Raw genomic sequence first — 25,323 nt, 5'->3', positions numbered from 1 at the left:
ACGACCATGCTACAGACCCTCCAGGTCCTGAAGGCCGGACTCACCCCATAAGCAACTCTCGGGGGTTGCTGCCAAGCTGGGTGAGGGGATGAGAAGTTTCGGAAGCTCTGCTTGGAGCACAGCGGGGAACTGTTCGGGACCCTCTGGGATACGGCACAACTGCGTAGACTGGAACAAATCCACCCCCAGGAAACAAACGGGGTGCAGAAATAAATCCAAGCAGCCATGGGTATCACAAATCAGCGGAGGGAGGCAAGGCGGGGGCAGCGTTCCCCAGGGCCCGCAGCCCAGAGGCCACGGCAGATGTGCAAGGAGCGGACCCCGGCTGAGGGCAGTGGACAAGGGGGTCCTTCACGCCCAGCCGACGCTTTCGGAGGGGGATTTGTCCCTATACGGGACACAGGCGCCGGAACAGCTCTGTTCCGGCGTGGCCGGGCTTTTCCTGTTCCTCCTCCTCCCCTTCCTCCCTCCCGCTGCACTGTGGGGTTTGTAGTCCCCACGTTGCCCCGCACCTGGAGAGCAACTACATTTCCCGAGGTATTCCTACATTCTCCTCCTCCTCCTCCTCCTCCTCCTCCTCCTCCTCCTCCTCCTCCTGCTGTCTCTGTCCCGGGCTCGCCGCCGATCGGGCTCGGGTGGCAGCGGGGAGCTCCGGATCCCGCCTGGCCTCGGCCCGCAGTGCCCATGCCCGCCGCCCAGCAGGTACGGGGTGCGGGGTGCGGGTGCCGCCGGCGCGGTGCCATGCCTGGTGCGGTCCTGGGATGCCGGCAGTGTTGTTTCCCCCGGGTGCTGGGGATGTGTGCCGGGTGCTGTGTTGTTTCCCCCCGCTCTGTTGTTTCCCCCGCCGTTGTTTCAGGGTGAGCAGGTGCCGCGTACCGCCAACACTCTCCTCTGCCAAGTACACCCCGCACCACCCCGCAGCGCCTATCCCTTGGTGCTGGGCGGTGGGAAGCAGAGAGGTGCTCGTACGGTGGGCGAGGGTGCATTTTCCGGAGCTTCCCAGCCCTTGTTTTAGGGAAGGTACTCCAGGGATTCACGCGCCCCATTCGGCGTGGCAGCTCCGCACATAAGACGTGGCGCCTTGGCAGTGTCAGTTGTATGCCACCGGCACGCTGGGCGGAGGGCATCGCGCCCACTCCCAGGGCTCTCCCCTCTGGACCACGGGTGGCTCTGCCGCCCGTGTCAGCTCTGGCCCCGGGCTGACAGCGGTGTGTGGCGTGACAGTGATCCATGTCAAGGTCACACCCAGATAACTCGGTGATAAACAGGTTCACACGGTGATAACCGACCGGCTCTGCTCCCTCTCCCTCCCTCTCTCTTCTCCCTTTTCTTCTTCCCTCCACTCCCTGGCTTGCACCAGGTACTCATGCCCACTCATCTCGAGCAAAGTAGCTCCATGGATGTTCTGGACAAGGGGGGTAGGGTGCAGCTAGGTGGGTTCTGCTCTGGAGTCCCTTAGTGTGTGGGGACACGCATGCTGGGAGTTAGGAGCCAGTGCTCCTGGGAATGGAGCAGCTTCATGGAGCTGTGTCCTGGATTTAGTGTGGATGGTTTTCTGTGGGCCAGGGATCCATGTATATATCCCTCCTGGATGGACAGGGCAGGAATGGGGAGCAGAGGGTGGCAAACACCCCACAGGAGTTGTGGTGCACGTGGCGGCAAGCAGCTGCTGCAGGTGACATCTACAGCCCAACCTGGGGACAAGAAAGTGATGGAGCAGAGTCCAGGAACTCGCAGCTGGCAGTGGCCCCGGCACGGTGCTGGGCTGGGTGTTTGCCGGGGGTTAGCCCTTGCTCCTTGCTCCTTTTCCTTCCTGCCACTGCAGGGGCCAGTGCTCCAGCCAGTGCCGGACAGGCTCGCTGGGCAGCGAGTGAGTGAGCGCCTCTTTGATCCCCAGGGATCTGTTTAGGGGCTGCCCCAGCCGTGAGCTCTGGCACACGAATGTTTTGGTGACACTCAGGCACCAGTGCTGAAATCCCATGGGAATGCTACTGGAGCGGTGTATCCTCACTGGGGCAAATGGACACTTGGCGTCCTGTAGGTTTAGGTCACCACCAGCTTCCTCTGCCGCCACTGGTGCTGGCTCATGTCCCTGTTTATCCTGCATTATCTGGCAGCAGGGAGGGGATTATCCCCCAATTTCACCATGCAGGATGCAGTGGGACACAGACTAGGACCATGAACTTACTTTTTAATGACCATGATTAGTTGTTCTATGGTTATCTGGGTAATCAGGTTTCTAAACCTTGCTCCTGTGGCGTGTGTTGGAATACGAGGAATCACGTGGCATGAAAAGTCACCTAGGTCACTTCTTGTGGGAGTGGGGAGTGCTGGGAGGACATTAGTCCAGGCCTTCTCCTGTCCCTGCCCTCATCCCATGACTGCTAATCGGGTCTCCTGGCACTGCCAGCTTTCCAGCAGCCAAACCTCAGCATCTGAGCTTTTAATCCTTCTCTGGACCATGAATCTCGTGGCATTTTGCATTTCCTCATTTTGCACAAGCTGGGGATTGTGTCCCCCTGGGATGAGCCAAGCGACAGCCGTTTGCCGGTGGCTCAGCTAAAGTCCTGCCAGCCATCCCGCTACTGAGTAACACGGGTGGCCCCATGCCCGGGGTGCACATTAACTCATTTCCACAGCCAGCACATTCTTGTGCCATCCCCTCCAGAGCATTCCCGGTGCAGGGCGTCTGCATCCCTCTACCTCTGCAGCTCAGAGGAAGTGTTGCTCCAAGAAGCAGCAAAACCCCACTGAGTCTTAAAGGGGAGGAAGAGGAGGTGGTGGGAGCTGAGGATGCCCCACTGTGGATCCAGATGCTCTGTGCATCCAGGCTCCGGATGCACGTGATGTACGAATGCTGCCCAAAATGACCCCCCTCCCCCCCGCTTCTGCACAGCAAGATGCATGGCTGCTTTTCTTCTTCCCAGAACATCTCCTGGGGAGAAGGTAGTGGTATTTATTTGCCTTGCGATTCTTGAGGAATTTTGAGCCTGTGCCAAATGCTGCTTTTTCCACAGAAACTGCAGCGCCCTGGTTTTCCATGCGTCCGAGAGCGCCTGTGGACAGAGAGGGGCTGTGTGGTCCAGCAGAGCCTGTGTAGCTAATGGCTCCCAGGATAATGCTGCTGTCCTGCTGCAGAGCCATGCCTAAGAATGATGGCACCAAAAAGCCGGCGCCGGAGATGGTGCCGGACCAGCGCTGGAAGCTACAAGTCTGCTACCTCTGCTTCTATGGCTTCATGACACAGATCCGGCCCGGGGAGAGCTTCATCACTCCCTATCTGCTGGGGACCAAGAACTTCACAAAGGCAGAGGTGAGCTGTGGGCATCTGGTCCCCCACCCTGGTGTCCCCCTTTATGGCCATGGTCACCATCCTGGGGCTGTACAGAGCATCCCTCAGTGCTTCTGGGGTGCACAGGGGTGTTGTGTCCTGGGCATGGCAGCATGTGGTGACTCAGTGGTGCTTTCTGGGCAGGGAAGGTGGTGTGTTGTGGGGCCTTGTCTCACTTGGCTGTGAGGTCACCCTATCCCCTGAGTCCCAGGCTCAACTTGCCCTGGCATAAAACCTCGTGCCCAGGCTAGCAACTGATTTTGGGGGCAGTGTGTGACCCCTGCCCACCTTAGCAGCCTGTTGGAGGGTGCTGGGCTGGGAGAAGTCATGCCCCATCCCACTGGGGAGACTTTTCCATGATGGCACAGTGCACTGCTAGGCCACTGGCAGTGATGGGGTTACACAAGGAGGGGCCACAATGTCATCATCTCCCAACCAAGGGATGCTGGCCTCAATCCCAGCTGGCTGCTGCGCTGTGGGAATGCTGCATTCCCGGCATGGGAAGGGGCCAAGGCTCAGCCAGACCCCCAGCTGAGCATGCTGCTTGTCACAGTCCTCCCTGAGGAGGTGCTGCCATGGGGGTCAGCAGCCAGTGCCCATACCATTTGCAGGTTGGGGGGCATTGCCAGGGATGTGCCCAGCGCTTAGCCCCTCCTTGCCCTCATGGCAGGTGACCAATGCGATCACACCGGTGCTGTCCTACTCCTACATGGCCGTGCTGGTGCCCATCTTCCTGCTGACAGACTACCTGCGCTACAAGCCCGTGCTAGTGCTGCAGAGCCTGAGCTACATCTCCATCTGGCTGCTGCTGGTGCTGGGCACTTCCGTCCTGGCCATGCAGCTGATGGAGTTCTTCTACGGCATCACCATGGCTGCCCGCATTGCCTACTCTTCCTACATCTTCTCCCTGGTCGCCCCATCCCGCTACCAGCGGATGGCCAGTTATTCCCGCTCTGCTGTGCTCCTGGGGGTTTTCACCAGCTCCGTGTTGGGCCAGCTCTGCGTCACCTTGGGTGGTGTCCCCTTCCTCACCCTTAACTACGTCTCCTTGGGCTTTGTCAGCTTCGGCCTCATCCTCACCCTCTTCCTTGAGCGGCCCCGGCGCAGCCTCTTCTTCAATCGGCCCGGGGGGGCTGATGACGCCGCTGTGCCCACCGAGCTGGACAGGATGGCTGGGGGGGACAGCAGGAGGGGGACACGGGGCTGGCGGGACATGGTGCTTTGCCGGATGCTGCAGGAGCTGGGAGCACTGGCCCGGCAGCCCCAGCTCCGCCTCTGGTCCCTGTGGTGGGTCTTTAACTCGGCTGGGTACTACCTGATGCTGTACTATGCTCACATCCTCTGGAACGAGATCTCTCCTACCACAGACAACCGCCGGGTGTACAATGGAGGCGTGGATGCTGCCTCCACTCTGCTGGGTAACTCACCTGGGATCGGGACACTGGGAGTGTGGGGGGACACTCACATCCTGCTGCATCCTGTGGGAATGGCTGGGGACACCAGAGAGGCGGGGGGTCACTGCTGTCCTGCTGCACCCCTTGGGAATGGTGGTCCTTATGGTATTTTTGGTGGTTTGGCATTGGGGATGATGGGATGGTTACTGGGCTGGGTCCCAGCCTAAGTAGGGCAGGGGATCCTTGAGCTGTTCACAGCATCCTTCATTCCTCCTCAGGAGCTGTCGCCTCCTTCGCTGCTGGCTACGTGAAGATCCGCTGGAAGCTGTGGTCAGAGCTGGTGATTGGAGTGGTTACGGCATTCCAGGCAGGATTGCTCCTCCTTATGAACTCCACCACCAACATCTGGCTGTGCTATGCTGCCTACATCCTCTTCCGTGGCTCCCACCAGTTCCTGGTGCCCATTGCCATGTGCGTGGTGCTCCTGGGGACCCACTCCCACCCTGGCAGCTGGGTTGATGCCAGGGGTTCACCAGTGCTCCCATTTTTCCCAGTTTCCAGATTGCTACCTCCCTCTCCAAAGAGCTCTGTGCTCTGGTCTTCGGGGTCAACACTTTCTTCGCCACAGTGCTGAAGACTGTCATCACCATCATCGTGGCTGACAAGAGGGGCTTAGGCTTATCTGTGCATCCCCAGGTAGGGGTGGGGTCGCACCTAGGATGGAGGTGGTCCCTGAATGGTGCGGGATGAAGGGAGGGCTCCAAGTGCTGTTCTCCCCTCTCTCCTCTTTTGCAGTTTTATGTGTATTTTGGCTACTTCACCCTGCTGGCCGTGGTCTACCTGCTGGCAGCCATCGGAGTGGGTGTCCAGCACAGCCACCGCAGGCAGCCAGTGGAGCTGGCCCTGGCCAAGAAGCCATGCCAGCTCCCAGTGGAAATTCCAGCACAGGAGAAAAGCCCAGAGGTGGGCACCATACAAGCCTGAGTGCTGGTACCACGACGCTGTGGCTGGCTGTTGGCTCCCCAAGTGAGCATTGTCATCGCCACCGTGTGCTTGGTGTCCTGTCCCACTGCTGGTCCTGGCTGCTGTTCTGTCAAGGATGTAACCACTGGGACATGTTTTCTGCTCTGTGAGGACAGGGCTGTGCCCCTTCCCAGTCCCCACACACAGAGAGGGGGCAAGATTCCCATGGTGCCCCTGCCGTGTGTCACACACACATGGGGTATGGATGGGGACCCCATCCCGCTCATCCCCATCATGGCACAGAGCCAGGCTACAAGAGAATGTTTCTTTATTCAGTGCCTTTAGAAAATGGTTTATAGGACACAACTGATGACAAAAAAAATATAAAGATCCACACACTTTAAATTGCATTAATTACACAAAATACAGTAGACTGTAAGAAATAGAAACCGTGTGACTTGCACAGCTTTTATGGTAATAATTTCCATAGAATAACAAAAAAGCTAGTTACAAATTTCTCTTTTTTCTTTTCTTTTTTTTTTGGTTTTTTTTTTAGCACCTTGGATTTGCCCCCACAAATTCCAACCAGCTTTGCTGTGCCTTTGCCATTCAAGCCCAGCAAAGGTGGCACGGGGAGGGGGGGATGGCAGTGCCTGGCCTCGGTACCACACGTGCTCAACACGCACGCACAGAGAGAAACACGTGCCAGGAGCACAACTGGCCACGCCTTGGGGCCACCCTGTCACCCCAGTAACTAGGCTGGCTGGGGCTGTACCTGGGCTGTGGGGGCACAGCCGGGGGTCCCCAGGGTGTGTGGATGGGATGGGGGAGACCAGACCCCCACCAGAGCTCTGCTGGCTGGGAGGTGGAGGTGAGAATGATGATGGGATGGTCCTTACCTGGGGAGGATGGAGACCATCTGGGAGGGCCCCAGCATCAGCACAGGACAATCCCTTGGGTGGGATGCTGGTGTCTTGGCTGGAGAAGACCCTGTGGCCTCAGCAGCAGGGATTTGGTTCCAACCCCAAGCTCCTGGTGAGGACAGCGTGGGGCTGGGGGGCTGGGGTGAGAGAGGCCCCACAGGCTTTTGCGGGGAACAGCCCACATGGCAGCACTGAAAACTCCCTGCCGAGCATCCTCCCACCCAGCCATCCCAAAAACAGCAACCAAGCAGGGAGGGGAACAAGCTGAAGTGGTTAAATATTAGGAGTTAGAAGAGGAGGAGGAGGAGGAAGGCCACCAGCCCATGGCTGCCCTGCCCCAGGTGGGACCTGAGCCCCTGCCAACCCAGGGCAGGGGCCATGTCAATACTCTTTGGCTTCAGGTCTGCAGGAGAAGGAAACCCTGCAGGGCAAGAGTGGGCGCGTGGAGGGGGCTGAGGGGTGCTGGGGTGCAGGCTTGCCCAACCCTCCCCAGGGACATGGGGGTACTCAGGGGTGCCGGGGCAGGTATCACTTTTTGGTGGCGGTCATGAAGCTGTTCTCGATGCAGAGGACAATGAAGGCTTGCTGGCAGCTGCTGGCCACCTGCTCCAGCAGTTTTCCAGAGGCCAAGGAGGAAGCCTGGCCAGTGACTGCACGCTCCTCTGTCCGCCATGTTTCGCAGTAGCTCTCAGGCAGGCGCCGACCCTTGGCATCTGAGCCATGCCAGACACTCTTCTGTGGCCTGGAAGGGTGAAAGGTGGGGGGCTGCTGCTGCCCCACCGTGCTCCAAACCCCAATTCCCCATCACTTGGTCCTGCACTCACCATCCCGCATCCCGCAGGACATCCCGGCCATCAAAGGAGAGGATGCGGGCGCTGGTTCTCAGTGGGGCCCCGCTGCCCGTGAAAAGGGCTTCCCAGTTATTGAAGAGCACTTCATCCTAGCGGGAAGGGTGGGAAAATGGAGGAGGAGGGGGTTTAGCACTGCCTGCACCCCAAGAGCAGCCCAGAAGCTCCAAGCTGCAGCAGCCTCTGGGAAGGGGATGCTTCATGATGGATGGCAGCTTTGCTATGCTCTGCATCCCAGACCTTGGCGGTGCTGGGTTAATAGCTGGACTTGCTGATTTTAAAGAGATCTTTCCCAACCATAATGACTATGTGATCCTATTCTGTGATCCATGAGAGCTCAGACAGTGTTGAGAAGGGGATGGGACGTGCATACCCGGAGGTTGACAATGGGGACGGCGGCGCGGTCGGCCCTGCGCACGATGCTGTAGAGATCCTGCAGGCGCGAGGACAGGAAGGCACGGAAGGTGCCAGCCAGCCCAACCTGTCGGGCTTGCTGGAAGCACTGGAAATCGGCGCCCCGGATACCACGCATGCCACCACTCAGCGGGGTGTTCAGAGCCACCAGGTGAAGCTGCCAAGAGGGGACAACAGGGCTTGAGGGACACAGCTTTGGCCACCATCATCAGCTCCCCTCAGCCGGCATGTGGCACTCACGGCAGGCTGGAAGTCCTGGTGCACATGGGCGGCCACAGGGGCGGGGTCTGGCCGGCGGTGGATGTAGTACCCATTGATGAGCTCGTGCTGGTGGTGGAGCAGGGGCTGCTCGGGCAGGCGGTGCTGGTTGGCCACCACCTCGTCCCCACGCCAGGGATGGGCGGTGGCCGAGGGGACGTGGTTGCGGAGCGGGTGCAGGGGCCCGCGGGGCTGGGGGCCAGCGTAGTGGAGGGTGGGCGGCTTGTCGTACACCTCGTTGTCCTGGGGAGGGGGACAGAGTATGAGGAGGGGCGTGGTGCCCCAGGTGGGGATGGGGATGGAGATGGAGAATGTCGGGGATGGATGGAGATGGTTGTGGTTGGATGAAGATGGGCATGGAGATGGTTGGGGTTGGATGGATATGGCACTGGGAATGGAGATGGTTGGGAATGGGGATTGATATGGTTGGGGATGAATGGGGAATGAGATGAAGTTGATTGATGATGGATAGAGCTGGTTGTGGATGGGATGAGGATAGATGAGGATGGAGGATAGGGATGGGAATCGGAAAGATAGGAATGAGGATGTGCATGGGAAATAGAGGACTCACCAGAGCCGAACTGGGGATCAGGTTGTGCTCCTCCAGCTGCAAGGGCATGGCACATCAGATCCCAGCCACCCCCCTCTCCTCTTCCTCGCGCACGGGTGGGGGGACCCCAAACATCACCAAGAGTCACCACCGAGCCCCCGGGATGGTGCTGTCCACGCTCCCCTCAAGCCGGGCAGTGCAGCCCCGGCAGGGGTGCCCCTCTGCCCCCGCACTCACCAGCACCCTGCGGAAGCCCCCGCGGAGGCGGACGTAGAGTTCCTGCCGGTCCGTCAGGAAGACGAGGCCGCCCTCGGGCAGCTCGTGCGCGGCACTCAGCATCGCCTGGTACGTGGGCATGGCCTGGAGCTGTGGGCACAGCCCGGGGCAGGGCTCAGGGATCGGCTGCCTGCACCATGGGCAACGCCTGCCCAGAGCCCTGACTCACCCCCAAGGATATCCCACTAGTGCCTGGTGGTCCAGGGGGTCCTGGTGGTCCCGGGGGTCCAGGGATGCTGACAGCTGTGGGGGAAGGAGGGTGAGATGGAGAGAGGTACAGCATGAGGAGGAATGCAGAGCTGCAAGGAGGGATGCATGGGATACAATCAGGAATGCTGGGGGGGGCAGGGAGGGATGTGGGGGTGCAGGGTGGAATGCAGTAGAGCAGGTACCTTGTCTGTGGGGACCTGGGAAGGAGGGTGGCCCGGGTGGACCAGGAGGGCCAGGGGGGCCCTGCCGCCCCTCGTATCCGATACCAGGGGGACCCTGAGGTCCTGGAGGCCCTGGTGGCCCAACAATACTGTCCCCCTTGGGACCCTAGGCAGTGTGAGAGAAAATCTGTTGGAGCAAAGCCTCCAGGGATGCCACGTCCCGCTGTGCCCCCCTTCACTCTCCACCCTATCTGGTACTCACTGGCAGCCCGGGGTATCCCTGGGGCCCTGGAGGCCCTGGAAGTCCAGAGACTCCAGGACTGTAGAGTGGGGTGCTGCCTGGCTCGCCCTTCTCACCCTTGGGACCTGCATCCCCCTTGTCACCCTGTGGGATGGCACAGTCTTAGGGTGAGCAACTGGGATGCACTGGCACCCCAAGTGATGCTGGGTTCCAGCTGCCAGTGTGCAAAGGGCTTACCCGCAGGCTGGTACCAAAGTGACTCACGTCATAGGGGAACTGGCCTGTGGAGAGAGGGAGAGGAGGGGAGAGGAGCCAGGATGGGCATGAGCCATCCCCTGCCTGCCTCTGACAGCAGGGACCAGTTATCTACCTGGTGGTCCTGGGGGTCCGGTATCACCTTTCTCTCCCTTTTGTCCTGAGAACTGGTGGAAACCTGTGGGGAGCAGCAGAGATGCCATCTCAGAGTTGCAGCTATAAGGGATGGGAGGGGGTTCCTCCCCAGCCCTGCTTTGCCAAGGTTCCCCAAAATTCCCAGAGGGGGCGGGGAGAGGGACACCCACTTACTAGGGAACGCTGGGTGGCTGGAGTCACTGAAAGTCTGTGGAGATGCAAAGGAAGTGGCTGCAGAGACAGCAGCATCCCTGGGGACCCCCCCTAATGCTGGTGACAGTCCCACATGCCAGCTCCAGCCAGGATGTCACCAGAGCATTCTCTGTTTCCTCCAGGCAGGCAGGGGACATTGGGGGCCCAGTCACCAGCATGGTGACCATGGTGATACTCACATTGCCATTGTTGTAGACTATGCTGCCAGGTGGCCCAGGGGGCCCAGGGGGTCCTGGGGGGCCTGGGGGACCCTGTGGGGGTTGAGAAGATTTGTCAAAGTCCTGCAAAGCTGACAGTCCCCACCAGGGAGGGGGACAACCAACCCCTGAGAGAAGGAGACATGCCCTTTGCCTAAGGGATTGGGGTCCTTGGGGATACCCTCAGGGTGTGTGCCCCGCCCTGCAGGGCCAGCAGCTGGGAGGTCACAGCAGTGCTCACCCGCAAGCTCAGCACGTCTGCAGGGTCACCCTTCTCGCCCTTCAGCCCGTTCATGCCAGGACGTCCCTGTGGATGAGCAGCGCAATGAGCCTTGTCCCCGTTCCCCTGCCAGCCCCTGGTGTCACATCTGGTGCTCCAGAGTCACCTCCGACACCCCAGCACTGCCCCATCCCTCAGGGACACAGCAGGGTGTGGGGCTCAGTGGGTGCAGGACGTGCAAACGCAGAGGGGGGCGCGGTGGAGGAGATGGACACAAACAAACCGGGAGCAGGTCTTACGGGTCTGCCCGGAAAGCCAATCTCTCCCTTCATCCCTGCTCGTCCTGGGGGACCCTGGAAGGGAAAGAAGATGAGGGTGAGAGATGCTCAGTATAGAGGCATCCCCTCTGCCTAGGATCATCTCCATCCCTCCCCATGGGACACAAGGAAGGGGATGGTGATGGTGACTTACCGATGGTCCCATTGGGCCCTGCAGCCCTGGCTCCCCCTGCAAATAATAGAGAGGGACAGGGCATCACCACTGGGACCACCTGGCACTGTCCCAGGGGGATGTCCCCCCCCATTCCTGCCAGGAACCCACCTTTTCTCCTTTCATCTTGGCAGTGACCACAGTCCCATCAGGGCTGATGATGACGCCGGGCTCCCCCTTCTCCCCCTGCAAGAGAAGAGGGGGTGGGAGGGGACACGCAGGGACCAGGCTCCCTCCCATGACAGAGCTGGTGTCACCTGATGGCCAGGTGGAATGGGGGACCAGGAATGTGACCACTCAATGGGGTGCAGGTGGCCTGGAGCAATTACCTTCAACCCTGGGGCACCCTGGGGACCAGTTGACCCCTGGTCTCCTTTCGGTCCCACCGGGCCCTGCAGAAAGGACACAGAGTCCATGTCATTCCCAACTCAGCAAAGGCAGGCTCCAAACTCTCCCTCCATCACCACCACTCTGCAGCAAAGCACAGCAGGACTGGCGACCACAGCTGTCACCAGGGCCACCCCGTGGTCCCCAGATGTGTCACCAACTCACCGGGAAGCCAGCGTGGCCTGGTCTGCCCTGCAGAGAGAAGCAGAGATACTCCTAAGAGCAAACCCCATCTTTCCAAAAACAGGCTGCCCTCCTGGCACTGCTCAGGGGTGGGCACAGGTGGCAGGAGGGCACCTACCTCTGGACCAGGAAAAGCCACCAAGGACTTCTGCAAAAAGAGACAAAATGAGGTTTTTCCCCTGATCTTGGCTCCGAGGGTCAGAGCTGCTGGTGAGGTCTCCCTCATGATGGCTGCTGGAATACCCCTTCCCCTGCCCTATGCTGAAGCCAGGTGCCACCACTTACATCTTCACCAGAGACACTGATGACCTGTCCAGGGGGACCAGGTGGGCCAGGGGGGCCAGGCAGCCCCACTCCATCCTGGCCTCGCTCTCCCTGGAAAACACAAGCCATCAGCCTAGGGCCACCAGTGGCTGGTCCCCCGTCCCCAGCCTGGTGGCACCTACCTTCTCACCGGTACTGCCTTTGTCACCTTTGGGTCCCTGGAAAGAGGAGCAGGAGGGAGTGAGCACCAAATGGAGAGGGACTGTGTCTCACCAGTGCAGACCCCCTCCCACCTCTGGCTCAAAAAATACTACAGGCAACCCCACCTCTGCCTCCAGCTCCAGGCAATGAGCCAAGCTGCAGTGATTTTGGGTGGAGGTGGTGGCCAGTGTGGTGACAAGGTGGGGGAGGACAGGATCCTAGGGGGTGTGGGCACCCCTGACATGTGGTGAACCAGGTCCCACAGCAGGGAGGGGGAATTTTGGCTGCTGGGGATGGAGCTGCTGCAATCAAAGGCGCCCTGCCTGGAGGTGGGGGGGGGGGGTGGGTCTTCTGGAGCTGGGGGGGCTGAAGCTCCTACCTGTGGTCCAGGGAAGCCCTCCAGGCCAGGGCGGCCATCCATGCCAGGCATGCCAGCATCTCCCTGCAATGGGAGCAGGAAAGGGCAGGATGCAGCCCCAGGTCACAGAGCACAGCGGTCCTGCCCACTGCCCTGCACACCCAGGTGCTGGCACAAAGCCATCCCAATCTCCCAGTGCTCCTACCTTTGGTCCCGGCAAGCCAGGCTGTCCGGGGCTGCCGACCTCTCCCTGCAAGGAAAGAGGTGTCAGAGGCATCCCTACAGGCTGCCTGCAGGCATCCCACATGGATAGAGCCAAGAGCATGTTGTAAGGGTTCCTCACCTTCAGCCCCGGTAGTCCTGGCACGCCCTGCAAGCAACAAGGGGACCATGAGCACTGGGTGATGGCAGGGGACATGATGGCTGGGAATTCCCTAGGGAGCCCAGGATGGAGAGGAGGGAAAGGGCAGGAATGGCCCTACCTGTGGTCCTTCAGGCCCAGGTGGTCCAGGGGTGAATGACAGCCCCGAGCCCTCCATGTCACCCTAAATGCAGGGAGAAGGGACTGAGCTGTGTCTGTCTCCGGCTCCAGCTCATCCCATCCCATCCCTGCAGTGACCACTCACAAAGCCAGCCTCGTAGCCTGGCCCCGGTGGTCCTGGAGGGCCGGGGGGCCCTGGCCGCCCTCGGGGTCCGATGGGCCCGGGAAGGCCGGCTAAGCCCATTTCTCCTGGGGGCCCTGCTGGTCCCGTTTCTCCTTTGTTGCCCTGCAAAGGAGACAAAAAGGGCACAGATGGAAGGTGACAGTGGTCACTGCCTGGAGCCTGCAAGCAGGAGGCAGAGCATCCCCTCACAAATCCCCTCTGGGACAGGATATAGAGGATCTCCCTGATGTTCCCCTCTCTAGGGGCTTTGTGGGAGGGGGCATTGCCCAGCTTGGGCACCCTTCATCCCACCAGCTCCCCTTGTAATGTCCACAGTGGCCACCAGAGGCTCGTCTAAAATCATAAAATGGGAATGTCTTTGCATGTGGGGCTGGCTCCACTGCTGCAGCAGAGCTCAGTGCCATAAAGGAATGCTCACAGGCATTCCAGGGATTGCAATGGCTCTGGAAGCAACAGGCTCGGACCTTACACACGCTGCCACCCCATCTGCCCTCTGGGTGCTGCAGAAGTGCAGAAAGTTAGAATTAAGGTTACGAAACCTTAATTTTTGAGGGTTTTGCCTCCAGTTCAGGCTGTAGTGGATGGTGATCACAAGGGGCAGCATCCCAACTCTAAGGGGCTCCCATCCCGGCAAGCCTTTACTTCCACTTTTGGGGATGCAGGGTGGAAAGAAGCTGGAGCAAGCAGGCAGGAGAGAGTAATGCACAGAAGATGGGGTGTTTTCCAGTGGGGTGTGGGCATCTGCCAAGCAAAGTCTCCTCTGTGTCTTGAAACACCCCTACTTGGTTTTCCTGCCCACTTCCTGATGTGGCAGTGCCTGGAGCAAAGCCAAGGCAGGGTGGCAGGAGCCCAGTGAGCATCCTTTGTGGGGTCAGCAGCTCCATGCACCTTTGAGATATGGCCCTGATCTGGGAGGAACACAAATAGCAGCACCCCTATCCCCATTCCTGTGCAAGATGGCTCCCCCAGGCAACATCCCTGCCTCCAGTCTGCAACGGAGAACCCAAAAATTCCACCCCAGGCACAGTACCTTGGGTCCTGGTAGGCCAGGGAGGCCAAGGTCACCCATATCGCCCTGGGAAGGAGGAGGGAGAAGAGGGTGTGGAGAAGCTGCCCAGCCCCAGGCAGAAGCAGAATGGTGCTCCCCAGCCCAGGAACTGGGGCCTCCCAGAGATGTGCCAGTGCTGCCTGTGGGACAGCTGTGACACGCTCTTGGGGCACATGGGACAGGGCCAACCTGCCACTCACCTGCTCTCCTTTGGGCCCCGGCTGCCCATCCTCCCCATCTCTTCCTGGAGGACCCCGAGGACCCTGTAAGATCCCAGGAGTTGGTTCCAGCACAGGAAAACCCTGTAGGGCTGGTGGGCACCAAGCCCCCCACCGCCACAGAGTGGCCCTGGCTGGGTCTCCTTGGCCAACCCACAGACCTACCACTGGCCCCGGGGGCCCAGGGGTCCCGTCCCTGCCTGGCAGCCCAGGCGGTCCCAGCAGGTCTGTGCGGTTCATCCCAAACCTTCCTGGCTCCCCTGGCAAACCAGGCACGCCAGGTGGCCCTGGGGGACCAGGTGGCCCTCGTGGACCCTAGAAGAGACATGGGGGGCCATGGCTGAGGGTGTCCCCCCCCCCAGCTGGCAAGACAGGCACTCAGCCCCACTCACCCGCAGGCTCTCCAGGTCACCACCGAAGCCAGAGCCCTCCATGTCGATGAAGGTCTGGGAGAGAAGCACAAGGGGGATGTCAGGGCACCTGGTGGCACTGGGGCTCGCCCAGGGGCTGGTGGGATCACTCTGCACCTGTGTGGCTTGATGGACCCCCCCCCCCCCCCATCCCTCAAATCCCTGTGTCCCAGGGGGCACCCACCAGCTTGTCATTCTTGGAGGAGGGTCCCGGTGGTCCCGGAGGGCCAGGTGGTCCAGGGGGTCCCCTTGGCCCCACACCTGGGTCACCCTAGCACAGAGGAGAGAGTGTGGTTTGGGGGTGCAGCTGAGCTGGGATGAGAGGAAGGGGGGCAACACTGGCACTCACCTTCTCCCCCTTCAGGCCTGGCTCCCCTGGCATCCCAGGGAATCCTGGGGGCCCCATTTCACCCTGCAAAGGGGAGCAGTGGGGGGTCAGCAGGTGGCAAGGCAAGGGGGTGGCCATCCCCCATCACCCTGCCACCCCCTCCACCCCACTTACGGGTTTGCCGTCCTCGCCAGGATCTCCCTAGGGATGGCAGAGAGGGGACAGGTCAGTGTGTAGGTGGGTAGAGTAGGGGGACAGGCACACCCTGTGTGGGGGGAATTGACTCACAGGCTCGCCATCCCTGCCAGGGGCTCCATCCTTCCCTGGTGTCCCTGGAGGGCCAGTGACCTGCTCCACCACCGAGCCATTGGCATGCTGAGAGAGGGTCCCGGGGAGTCCAGGGTCACCTGGTTCTCCTTTTTGGCCTTTAGAGCCAGGGTAGCCAAATCCAGCACTGCCCTAGGGAGGGGAGGGAGATGGGAAAGGGTGGCAGGTCTCTGAGCTGGCAGCCTGGGCAGGGCATGGCTCTGTGCCAGCTCCCACAGTGATGCTCACCTTGACACCCAGGTCTCCTTTCTCCCCCTGAAGATCAGAAATAGAAAGAAATGTGTGTCAAACACAAGCGTCACCAGCACCCTCGAGCCCCTAGGGATCAACTCTCACCCACCTTTTGACCCTTGACACTGCCTGGCCCTACAATGCCATTGGTCCCTGAGTCTCCTTTCAAGCCACGTTCCCCCTTCTCTCCCTTTTCGCCTTTCTGACCGGTGCCTGTGGAAAAGGAAAAGGACCCAGTTGGGGCTGAGGATGGCCACACCACCACCATGTCCTCACCTGTGCACCCTGGGGAAGAGGAAAGCCGCTGGAATTACCTCCCGTGGAGACCCGCAGTGTCTCCTCTGCTCTGGTCCTCTCGGCTTGCTGCGGGGACCCCCCGCCACTCCTCGGGCCACTGCCCCCCGCCACGGGGGGGGAGGTCACGGGGACAGCATCCAGCAGCCCTGGGACACCCTGCACCAACAACGAGGGGACACCATGACACCCTTCACCTCCCAGTGCCTTCCCATAATGGACAGGTGCTGGGATATTATCAACCATCCCATGACCTCAGCCATGCAAGGCACTCAGCTCTCCGCATCATGAGAATTTTAGGGTCCTGCCCTGAGTGCTACACCTGCCGGCAGCAACTCACCTCGACCTTGCCTGAGGGCTGCTGTCCACCTTCCATCCCGCTGCCAAAATCCCCAGAGACCTGCATTTGCCCATGGAGAAGGGGTGAGAGCTGAGCTGGGAGCATGGTGGGGGCACCCCTGAGCCCTCCCTGGTCATGCCGCCAGTGCTCACCTCTGTGTCATCCTCCTCTTCCTCACACTGGCGCTCAGCCGCCCGAGGGTCCCCTCGGAGCTTCAAATCTGCAATGACCCCCTGCAAGGAGACCGCGCATGGGTGGGGGACATGGACAAGCCACCCAGCTGTGATGTGACCTGCTGTGCCACTCAGCCACCACATCCTCATGTGGGAGAAAAAGGATGGATGAGATCTGCTGTGCACACTGCAAGCAGGTGGAAAAGTTCACCACCCAGCTGGGGGCATTTGCTTGTGAGAGGAAATGATATAATTTTTTAATTATATATAAACTATGTATTTATAATATATTTATTATATAACTTAATCTACTTATAATTCATTAGTATTATGTCACAATCAGCCTAGCTGAACTGCGACTGCCCTGATCCCTATTTTCCTAAGTCCATCACATTTCCTTGTCTGGACGTGGTGCCCTGTACTTTCAGGCCAGCTCTAATATTATTTTTGTTGTCTTGCCCAAAGAAGAGACACCAAGGGGGAGGTATCTTCTCTCTCAGAGTTCACTTCCCAGCATGGTCCCCTGCTCCTCCCCACTGAGATCAGACAGATGGGCAGCATCCCAGCTTGGCAGACTCCCATCCCGACAGCATCCCTGTGCCCCATCCTGCAGCCAGGACTCAGGCTGGGCTCTGGGATGTGCTGGGTGATCCCACTTGCAGTGGGAGCTGTGGGGTTCAGACTGGGACCCGCACCACCTCTCCTGCTGAGTCCCGGATGCTACAGAGGTTTGGCTGGAGGCAGCATCCTTAGGAAGGGATTTGTGGTGGTTTCTTGTATAAACAAGTGGCCTGGATGCACACGGTGCTTGCAAAACACAAATAAATAGTAAGGAAGTGCAGATTATCCCAGGAAATACAACACGTGGGCTGCAGAACCTGCCAGCTGTCCTTGCGTGGGGCAGGGCAGTCAGCTGTGGCCAGGGAGCCCTCAGCAGAGGAAAAACAAGGAGCACAGCCAAAAGATCCCTGTAAAAGCTCTGCTGGGTGTCTGGCCGGGTCCTGGCTGCTACCTCTGCTAAGCCCATGTGATGCCAGCTCTGGCACATGGCTCGTCCAGCCATGCTGGTGGTGCTGGGCAGTGGCTGCAAGGTTGAAAGCTGGGGCTTTCCAAAGGCATTGCAAAAAAGCCACTTCTAAGCCCTGAAGCGAGGCAGTCCCACAACAGATGGTGATAGGGGACCTTTGCAGCCTCTTTGCTCTGATAAAGAGAGCAGCAGCACCAAAGATCTTATAGTAAATCCATAGAATCATGGAATCATTAAGGCTGGAAAAGCCCTCTAGGACCATTGAGTCCAACAATTAACCTAGCGCTGCCAGGTCCCCCACTAAACCATGTTCCCAAGTGCCACTTCCAGCTGCAAACGAATCCTCCTGCCAGGCCCTAGCTGAGACCCCATTTGCCCCTGTGAGAGCTGCTGTCCCAGGGGCTTCTGCATCACCTGCAGGCTTTGCCCCTCCAGGTTTCCTGCCACAGCCACAAAGGCAATTCAGGAAGGAGCAGAGGTGCCAGGACACTCCTCCAGCTGCCTCCCAGCAAGTTCATCCTGAGGCTTGACCCAGGGCCAGGCTTTAAACCACTTGATGCCCCATTAGTTCCAGATAACAGGAGGCAGGGCTGGCTGGACAGTGATAGGAACACCACGAGGCAGTCAGATGCCGCTCCCCTCTCGCCCAGCCAAGGCCTCCTTCCCTCCTAGGCCAGCTATTCCCCATGGGAAAACCGGGGGCGGGCAGTGGGATAAGGGGTTGGCAAGCCTGGGAGCATCACCTGCTAAAAGGGTCTGCTCTGCTCCAGGCTGTTGCTGTGCCTTCCATATGGTGCCAAACCCCTCAAGCTGGGGAGAGGAGCTCCTCCACAGCCATGACCTGGCCCTCCCCGCATGTTCAAGAGCAAAGAAATTGCTCTTCAAGAGAAGAGTTGCTCTTCAAGGGAGCAATCGGAATCCCAGTGCAAACCAGTTTGTAGCCCATCCATGATTAACCCCTTCCTGGGGGAGCTTTCCCTGCCCAAAGCCATTCCAGGGGGGAATGTGGCAGTACAGTCAGGATGATGTTTAAGCTCAGAAACGTGCTTTGCAGAACTCCACAGGAAAAACATTGCTCCCCTCAGCAGAGCCTTTGTTGCTGGGCAAATCCTGCTCAGCCCAGGATAAACCTGAACATTCCTCTCCTCAAGTCCTGCAGGGAATTTCCATGTCAGCTGGGCATTTTCCCCACACTTTCCACAACCCTTATCTGGAACACAAGTCCTGCTCAAAGCACTGGCTGAGCTATCACATCCTTCCTCACCCTCCAAATTCTTCCTGCAGATACCGCCCAACATCAGCCAGCAAAGATATCCTCTAGCCCAAGCATTTTTTCCATGTAAGGGAGACATTTTCCCAGACAAACCAGCTTCTCCACCAAAGGAGCTGGGTATTTTTAGGAATGGGAACAACTGAAGAGGCTCCATGTGTTTGCTGGGAAAAGGCAATGGTGGGAGCTGCATGGCAACCCCATGTCCTCCTGCCAGCCCAGCTTGAGAGCTTTGCCTTGGTGAGCCCCAAGACAGTAAAGCAGTGGCATCTCAAGCCACCTCCATGTCACGTGTTCCCTTTGCCAGGGACACACATGGAGCTGGTTGTCTTCTGGGCATGGGCAGTATCACGTCTCCAGGCTTTTGGGAGATACTCCTTGGGGTGACCCAAGCTCTTACCTGGTATTTATCTGGGTCAGCCCCTCCAGCCTGAGCAACAAAGAGCCCAGAGCCCTCTTCCAACTCCATCTCATCTGGGGAGCGCTCAAAGCGGACACGCTCGTGCTCCTCACAGTCCAGGTAGAGGACAACTTCCTCCTCCTCCACGCTGATGGCGAAGCGCGTCCACTGGTTGAGCAGGGTGGGCACAGTGAAGGTGGCGGCCGGGTAGGAGCTGGGCGAGCCCGGCTCCGTGTAGTAGAAGATGATCTGCTGCTGGCCCGCGCGCAGCTCTGAGAGCTTGACGCCCACATAGATGATGCTCTGCGAGGAGTCCGTGACGGCAAAGAGCACACCGGCCCGGGGCGTGGTGGGCTGGATGTGGAACAGCAGCGAGAAGTCTCGGTAGAACGGGCTCGGCAGGTGGTACCGGGCCACCTGGCCCGTGTTGGCATTGGGACCAAAGACGTAGCCAGGGTTGTTGTCGGGGCCATAAATTCTGTGGATCTCCTCCGTTGGCGGGTCCCCAATCAGCTCCAGCAGGCTGATCTCAGCACTCAGGCTCTCTGCAAGGAGGAAGGACAGGGGATAGTCTCAGTTCCAGCCAAGGATGGCCACTCAGCAAGGACACCCCTGCCCGTGCCTCCCAAATACACTGTCCTTCAGTGTCTCCCTCCACTCACCAGCCCCAAGATTTGTGTGTTGGCCGAGACAGTGACCTTCAGCTGCTCCCACTACATCATTCAGATACATCTCCCAAAATGCTCCCCATTCCCAGCCGCTGGCCCTCCAACCACAGCTGGGACATCACAGAATCATAGTATGACTTGGGTGGGAAGGGACCTTAAAGACCATCTCATTTCAATCCCCCTGCCATGAGCAAGGACACAATCCACTAGACCAGGTTGCTCAGATTCCCTGAGATGGGATAAAACCAAAGGGGTCTTGCCCATGCTAGGGAGATGCTGCTGGAGCATGAGGATGCTGAACCACCATGGAGCCCTGGGGCAGTGTGTTGCATCCATAGTCATTCTGGGACCACAGTAACCCCTTGCATCATCCCAGTACAAGATCCAACAGTCACCCCAGCTGGGAATTATTCAGAGCCATCCCCTCGCAACACCCTGGGAATGCAGCTCAAGCCAGCTCAGCTTCCCAGATGCTCTCAATTTGGAGGTCGCCTCCTTTCCCAACCCCTATTGAAAATTAGGGAATTGGGGAAGTTCTGCTGGAGAGAGTCTCTCCTACCCAGCACAGCTGAACATCTGGTGAGGGTGAGCCAGCGCTGTGTCCGCCAGCTCCCGTTGTTCTGGCAGCCAGCACATCCTCATCGCCCACACACCGGGTGCTGGATTCCTCTTCTCCTATGTCAACTGCTTGGGGCCAGTGCCAGCTCCAAAGGAGAGGCTTTTTAACCTCTCCTTTCCTGAGAGGGAGGAAACCCAACCACCCTGGCTCTGAAACTGCTGAAGGATCTGCACTGGGAATGGATGCTCAGCGTTGAGTTTTGGCCCCATCCCGAGCCAGGAGCAGGAGCTGACACAATTCAGTGTCCCCAGTTCCATCGCTGATTTTTACGTGAGCAATGGGGAGTGCAGGAAATCAGAGGTGTATCCAGAGGTAACCTGGGCTGAACCCAGGAGGATCAGCCAGGAACTTCCACCCAACTCTGAAGCCAGGCATTTTCCTCCAAAGCTCTTTAAAAAAAAGAAAAAAAGAAGAAAAAAAGAAAAAGAAAAAGAAAAAGAAAAAGAAAAAGAAAAAGAAAAAGAAAAAGAAAAAGAAAAAGAAAAAGAAAAAGAAAAAGAAAAAGAAAAAGAAAAAGAAAAAGAAAAAGAAAAAGAAAAAGAAAAAGAAAAAGAAAAAAGAAAAAGAATCAGCTCAGCTTTGCCCAGCCCAAAAGGAAAACACATCTCTTGGGATGGTGATGAAAACCTGGGTGCCTCTTCCAAAGCCTGAGACATGGAACATTCCCAGGCTCCCCTACTGCCAAGCCCCAATGCCAGCAACAGACCCATGACAGAGACCCAGCAGTGGGCACATAAGAACTGCCACCAACTAAAGGTGGGGGCAAACTTTTGCTCTGTCAGAGCCAGACACACTGATCCTCTGAAACTCTGTCTCTGAAACTGCTCTGTGTCCACCCTGCTCCCCAAGCCCCCAGTCCCTCCCAACCTTGGCACCCCAAAACTGAACACCTCACTGGGAGAAAATCTCCTTCCCAGTCTTTCCACCAGTTCTAGCCCCTTCATGTGCCTTGCACTGGGATCAGGCTTCCCCATGGGGCATCCCCAGTCTGCTGAGAAGAGAACCTCTGGATCCTGGAGTCCAGCACCCTTTCACACCCAGATGTGCACAGCCCTACACCAAACCTGATCAGGTCAGTGAGTGGGGCTCCCCCAGACCCTTAGCCTGTCACCCATCCTTGAGTCACCCCATGCTCAGTACCTCACAAACTCATTCCAACTGCAAATGCCAGGATGCAGGGACTGCGTTTATCTGGGGTTGGAGGAAGTAAAATTAATGGCAGCTTTAAGGAAAAAGGAAACCAGAGCTTCCTCCCAGGGGTCTACACGGGGTGTAAGAGCCAGTGCTGCAATTCCTGCAGCCAGACAAGTCACTGTGTCCCCCCCAGAGCTCAGGATGACGGGACACGCTGAAAGAGGCTTTTGTTAGCAAGGCAATTTGCTAACCATTCTCCCTTTGGAGCTGCAGCCGGCTCTGGAGTCTCCCTCCTCCTCAAACATGCCACTCGCCCCCAAGTCCGAGTCCGGGGTGGGAGCTGGGTGCTAGCACTTCCCAAAGCAAATGAACTTTTTTCCTGTGTGACAGAAGCTGGATGGGGACTGGGGAGCAAGAGGGGTAAGGGGAGACCCCTTCAAATATCTGCTCCCCTACAAAAGCCAAGTGGCCCTTCTCATTCCCAGAGCTTTCAGGCCACACCTGCTTTTTCCAAAGGGCATCCAGAACCCAAACATCACAGTCCATCATCCCTGTGGCAAACTGGGGATGCACCAGAGAACATGGAGAGTTGATGGGGACCACAGTGAGTTTGGTGCTAGCACGGGATGGCTGTGGGGATGTCCCTGGACACAGTGAATCTGCCATTGGAAATGTCCCCAGGATGCTCCAAGCCACCTTCCCACGCTGCCATGGCCTTCCTGGCTGACCTGAGCCCAGGCTGCCAGTGTGGGATTCAGGGGATCCCCAGCACACAGCAGCACATCAAGTCACTCCATGGGGTGCACCACAGCCCCCACATTCCCCACTCATTCCTGACACTGCCCATCCAAGCAACCACAGTGCAGTCCCAGATAGGAATGCACCTCCTCTGCAAGCATCCCCATGATCCCAGTGCATCCCCCTGCAAACAGAGCCTCTTTGACACCGAGGGGACCCTGTCCTCGACCCTGGTTTGCCAGCCCCCAGTCTCAGCATTCCTCCTTGGCATCTCCCGGCCATCCCCCAAGGGCACAGGGGTCGGCACGGGAACACAGCCTCATTCAGAGGCTTTGGCAGGGGGAGCTCCAGCTTTCATCCCAACTGCATTTCTCCAAGCACCAGTCACCCCCCTCCCCACTCCCTTCTCTCACCCCCTGCCCTGTCTGGGTCCCTAAAAGGTCACAGCCACCAAATGATGAAGCTGGGAGTGAAGTAACCTCTCCCTCTTTTCCAAGCAGCAGGGATCAAACATTAGCCGCCATCGAGTGAATCATTAACCCCAAAGGGCTGCTCCAGGAGAGGGGAGCATGTGGGCATGGCTGAGGGTCACCTTGAAACCTCCTCCTCGCCAACACGGTGCTGTGGCTAGATGGCCACAGGGTCTGTGTCCTTGCCCTGCACCTGCAGGGAGCTGCCAGCTCTCCAAGTGCTCTGATCCCAGCCAGGACACCCCAAAGCCCTGTGGCACCTGGAAACTGGCCCTAAATGCCAGCACAATGCGCATGGGGAGTACCCCCTGTGCTGGGTGGATGTGATTCACCGGGACTGATGCTTGGTCCTGTGAAGGGACCCAAAACTCACTGGTTCGGCTTGGAAAAGCCAAGGCTGGATAGAAAGTGATTTTGGATTCGGCAGCATTCCATGGGCACAAGGCAGAAGCATCCCCCTGGGGATGCTGGGCAGGGGAGCAGGCAGTGGAGTCTGGGCAGGGGAGCCTAGGGGAGTCTGGGCAGGGGAGACACAACACAGGGACATTGCCCAGCCACGTTACCTGCAGAAGCATTAATAAAGACACAAGAAACCCCTTCATCCTCCTCAGGGAGAGCATCGCAAGGCAGAGGCAGGTGCCTGCCGGCCAAGGGAGTCCAACACAGGTCTCTGACGGCCTCGCAGAAGCCCTGGCACGGCGGGGGGGTTATGGGGACCGAGGGGCTACAGCCGGGGAGCAGCAGCAAGCAGAGGAACCACTCCAGGTAGCGATGGCACCGCGACTCAAGCAGCCCCTCCCACTCATGCAAAGCCGCCCGAATTTCCTCCTCACTGCCATGCTGAAGGTAATTTGGCAGTCGGACATGGGTGGTGCCCAGCACGCTGCAGAAGGGCAGGTGGGTCGGGATGGGCTGGCAACGGCTGGCCACTGGCATCAGTCCTGGAAAGAAGGATGTGAGCCCCACGCCGTCACTCCTGTAGAGCTGCATGGTAGCGCTTAGTAAATCAAACTCCAGAGGGACAGAGTTATCGGCAGTAGGAGAATCCACACCCTTATCCACCCTCTGGTCAGGCCAAGGGGGGCTCTGGCTCCTGCTCCTGCTGGCCAGAGCCAGCCCTGGGTTGCGTGATGCTGCGGGGAAGTAATGGGGAGGTTGTGCCAAGGGGTCCTGGAAAGACACCGCCTGCTCACGGGTACTGTCACCTGCTGAGAAAGGAAAAGGGGCACTACCTGGCTGGAGACCTGCTGGTCTCTGCAAGGACACCTGTGACTCCATTGTAGGAGTTCCCATCCCCAGGAACTCTGGGTCTTCAGGGGTCACTGTCCTCAGGAGCTGTGGGTTCTCAGTGTTCCCTTGGAACTCTGGGTTCTTGGTGGTCACTGTCCTCAGGAGCTCAGTGTTCCTCACCACCAGGAGCTGCAGATTCTCAGTGGTCCTCATGCCTGGGAACTCTGGGTCTTCAGAAATCCCTGTCCCCAAGGGCTGTGGGTCCTCAGTAGTCCCTGTCCCCAAGGGCTGTGGGTCCTCAGTGGTCCCTGTCCCCAAAGGCTGTGGGTCCTTGGTGTGCCCTGCCACCAGGAGCTGCAGGTCTGTGGTGCTCATCATCCCCAGGAGCTGTGGGTCCTCAGTGGTGCCCAACCCCAGCAGCTGCCGGTCCTCAGTAGTCCCTGATCCCAGGAGCTGGGGGTCCTTGGTGGTTCCCATCCTCAGGAGCTGTGGGTTCTCAGTGGTCCCTGACCCCAGCAGCTTCAGGTCCTCAGTAGTCCCTGTCCCCAAGAGCTGTGGATCCTTGGGGGTCACTGACCCCAGGAACTGGGGGTCTTCAGTGGTCCTCATTCTCAGGAGTAGCAAGTTCTCAGTGGTTCCTGTCTCCAGGAACTGCAGGTCCTCGGTGGTTCCTGACCACAAGAGCTGCAGGTCCTCAGTGATGCCTGACCCCAGGAGCTGGGGGTCCTTGTGGGTCCCTGTCCCCAGGAGCTGGGGGTCGTCAGTGGGGCTGCTGGCCACCTGCTGTCCTGGGGCAGGTGACATGCTGTGGAGAGGAGCGATGCTCGGCCACGTCGTGGGCTCCGTGGTTTTGGCTGCGGCTCCCTCACTCACAGGTACTGCTGTAGCAGGATCTGGCTCCTGCTGCCATGGGGTGGTGACATTTCCTGCCACTTTGCCACCCCACATCCCTGGGGACGGGCTGGGAGCCGGAGCCACCGCTGAGGTTGGCAGCTCCGACTCTGGGATTTTCTCACTGGGTAGTTCTGGGCTTCCTGTGGTCTTCGTGCTGTCCCAAACCCAGTCCAGAAGCTGTGTTTCAGAGCAGGAGAAGCAGCAAGCTAAGAGGAGCAGAAACCCCAAGCGAGGTGGGGCCATCGGAAAGGGAAAACAAGCTCCGTTGCTCCCGAGAGCGGAGTGGAGAGGCTGGAGGAAGGAAAGGAGGGAAGAGGCAGGAGTTCTGTCCAAGCCAGACTCTCGGAGCACTCACATCACTCTCCTCC

At 58.8% G+C, this 25,323-nt stretch overlaps 2 protein-coding genes across 3 annotated transcripts; one reads left to right on the top strand and one right to left on the bottom strand.

Annotated features, from left to right (window-relative positions):
* Window positions 1–472: 472 nt before the first annotated feature.
* SLC19A1 (solute carrier family 19 member 1) lies at window positions 473–6,202 on the top strand. Of its 2 annotated transcripts, none has more exons than XM_066553160.1 (6): window positions 473–537; window positions 3,018–3,313; window positions 4,002–4,749; window positions 5,004–5,196; window positions 5,280–5,421; window positions 5,521–6,202. In XM_066553160.1, the coding sequence occupies exons 2-6, from the start codon at window positions 3,104–3,106 to the stop codon at window positions 5,707–5,709; spliced, it is 1,482 nt and encodes a 493-aa protein (XP_066409257.1). In that variant the 5' UTR covers window positions 473–537; window positions 3,018–3,103; the 3' UTR covers window positions 5,710–6,202. The 2 variants fall into 2 exon arrangements, with proteins under 2 accessions (XP_066409257.1, XP_066409259.1); XM_066553162.1 differs by having other exon boundaries at window positions 504–702.
* Window positions 6,000–25,312, bottom strand: COL18A1 (collagen type XVIII alpha 1 chain). The gene is given in 42 exon segments (XM_066553650.1): window positions 6,000–7,353; window positions 7,436–7,551; window positions 7,833–8,030; window positions 8,114–8,374; window positions 8,703–8,738; window positions 8,919–9,047; window positions 9,127–9,200; window positions 9,350–9,494; window positions 9,591–9,713; window positions 9,807–9,850; window positions 9,940–10,002; window positions 10,134–10,167; window positions 10,352–10,423; window positions 10,611–10,676; window positions 10,889–10,942; window positions 11,061–11,096; window positions 11,190–11,264; window positions 11,408–11,470; window positions 11,631–11,657; window positions 11,767–11,796; window positions 11,934–12,023; window positions 12,095–12,130; window positions 12,493–12,555; window positions 12,677–12,721; window positions 12,815–12,841; window positions 12,954–13,016; window positions 13,098–13,238; window positions 14,167–14,211; window positions 14,385–14,447; window positions 14,568–14,717; window positions 14,795–14,848; window positions 14,997–15,083; window positions 15,162–15,224; window positions 15,315–15,341; window positions 15,429–15,599; window positions 15,696–15,722; window positions 15,808–15,911; window positions 16,013–16,151; window positions 16,333–16,392; window positions 16,485–16,565; window positions 19,203–19,747; window positions 23,395–25,312. Coding segments are annotated over 42 exon segments (5,859 nt in total). The 3' UTR covers window positions 6,000–7,139.
* Between the last annotated feature and the right edge of the window lie 11 nt (window positions 25,313–25,323).

Source organism: Molothrus aeneus, chromosome 7 (genome assembly GCF_037042795.1).
Source record: "Molothrus aeneus isolate 106 chromosome 7, BPBGC_Maene_1.0, whole genome shotgun sequence".
NCBI classification, from domain to species: Eukaryota; Metazoa; Chordata; class Aves; order Passeriformes; family Icteridae; genus Molothrus; species Molothrus aeneus.
This window is presented reverse-complemented; position numbering and strand designations above follow the sequence as displayed.

Coding starts and splice junctions, on each gene's coding strand:
- SLC19A1 (XM_066553160.1), top strand. CDS start 3,104: ATGGCTCCCAGGATAATGCTGCTGTCCTGCTGCAGAGCCATGCCTAAG. Junction 4,750..5,003: donor TGCTGCCTCCACTCTGCTGG/GTAACTCACCTG, acceptor ATTCCTCCTCAG/GAGCTGTCGCCTCCTTCGCT. Junction 5,197..5,279: donor TTCCTGGTGCCCATTGCCAT/GTGCGTGGTGCT, acceptor CATTTTTCCCAG/TTTCCAGATTGCTACCTCCC.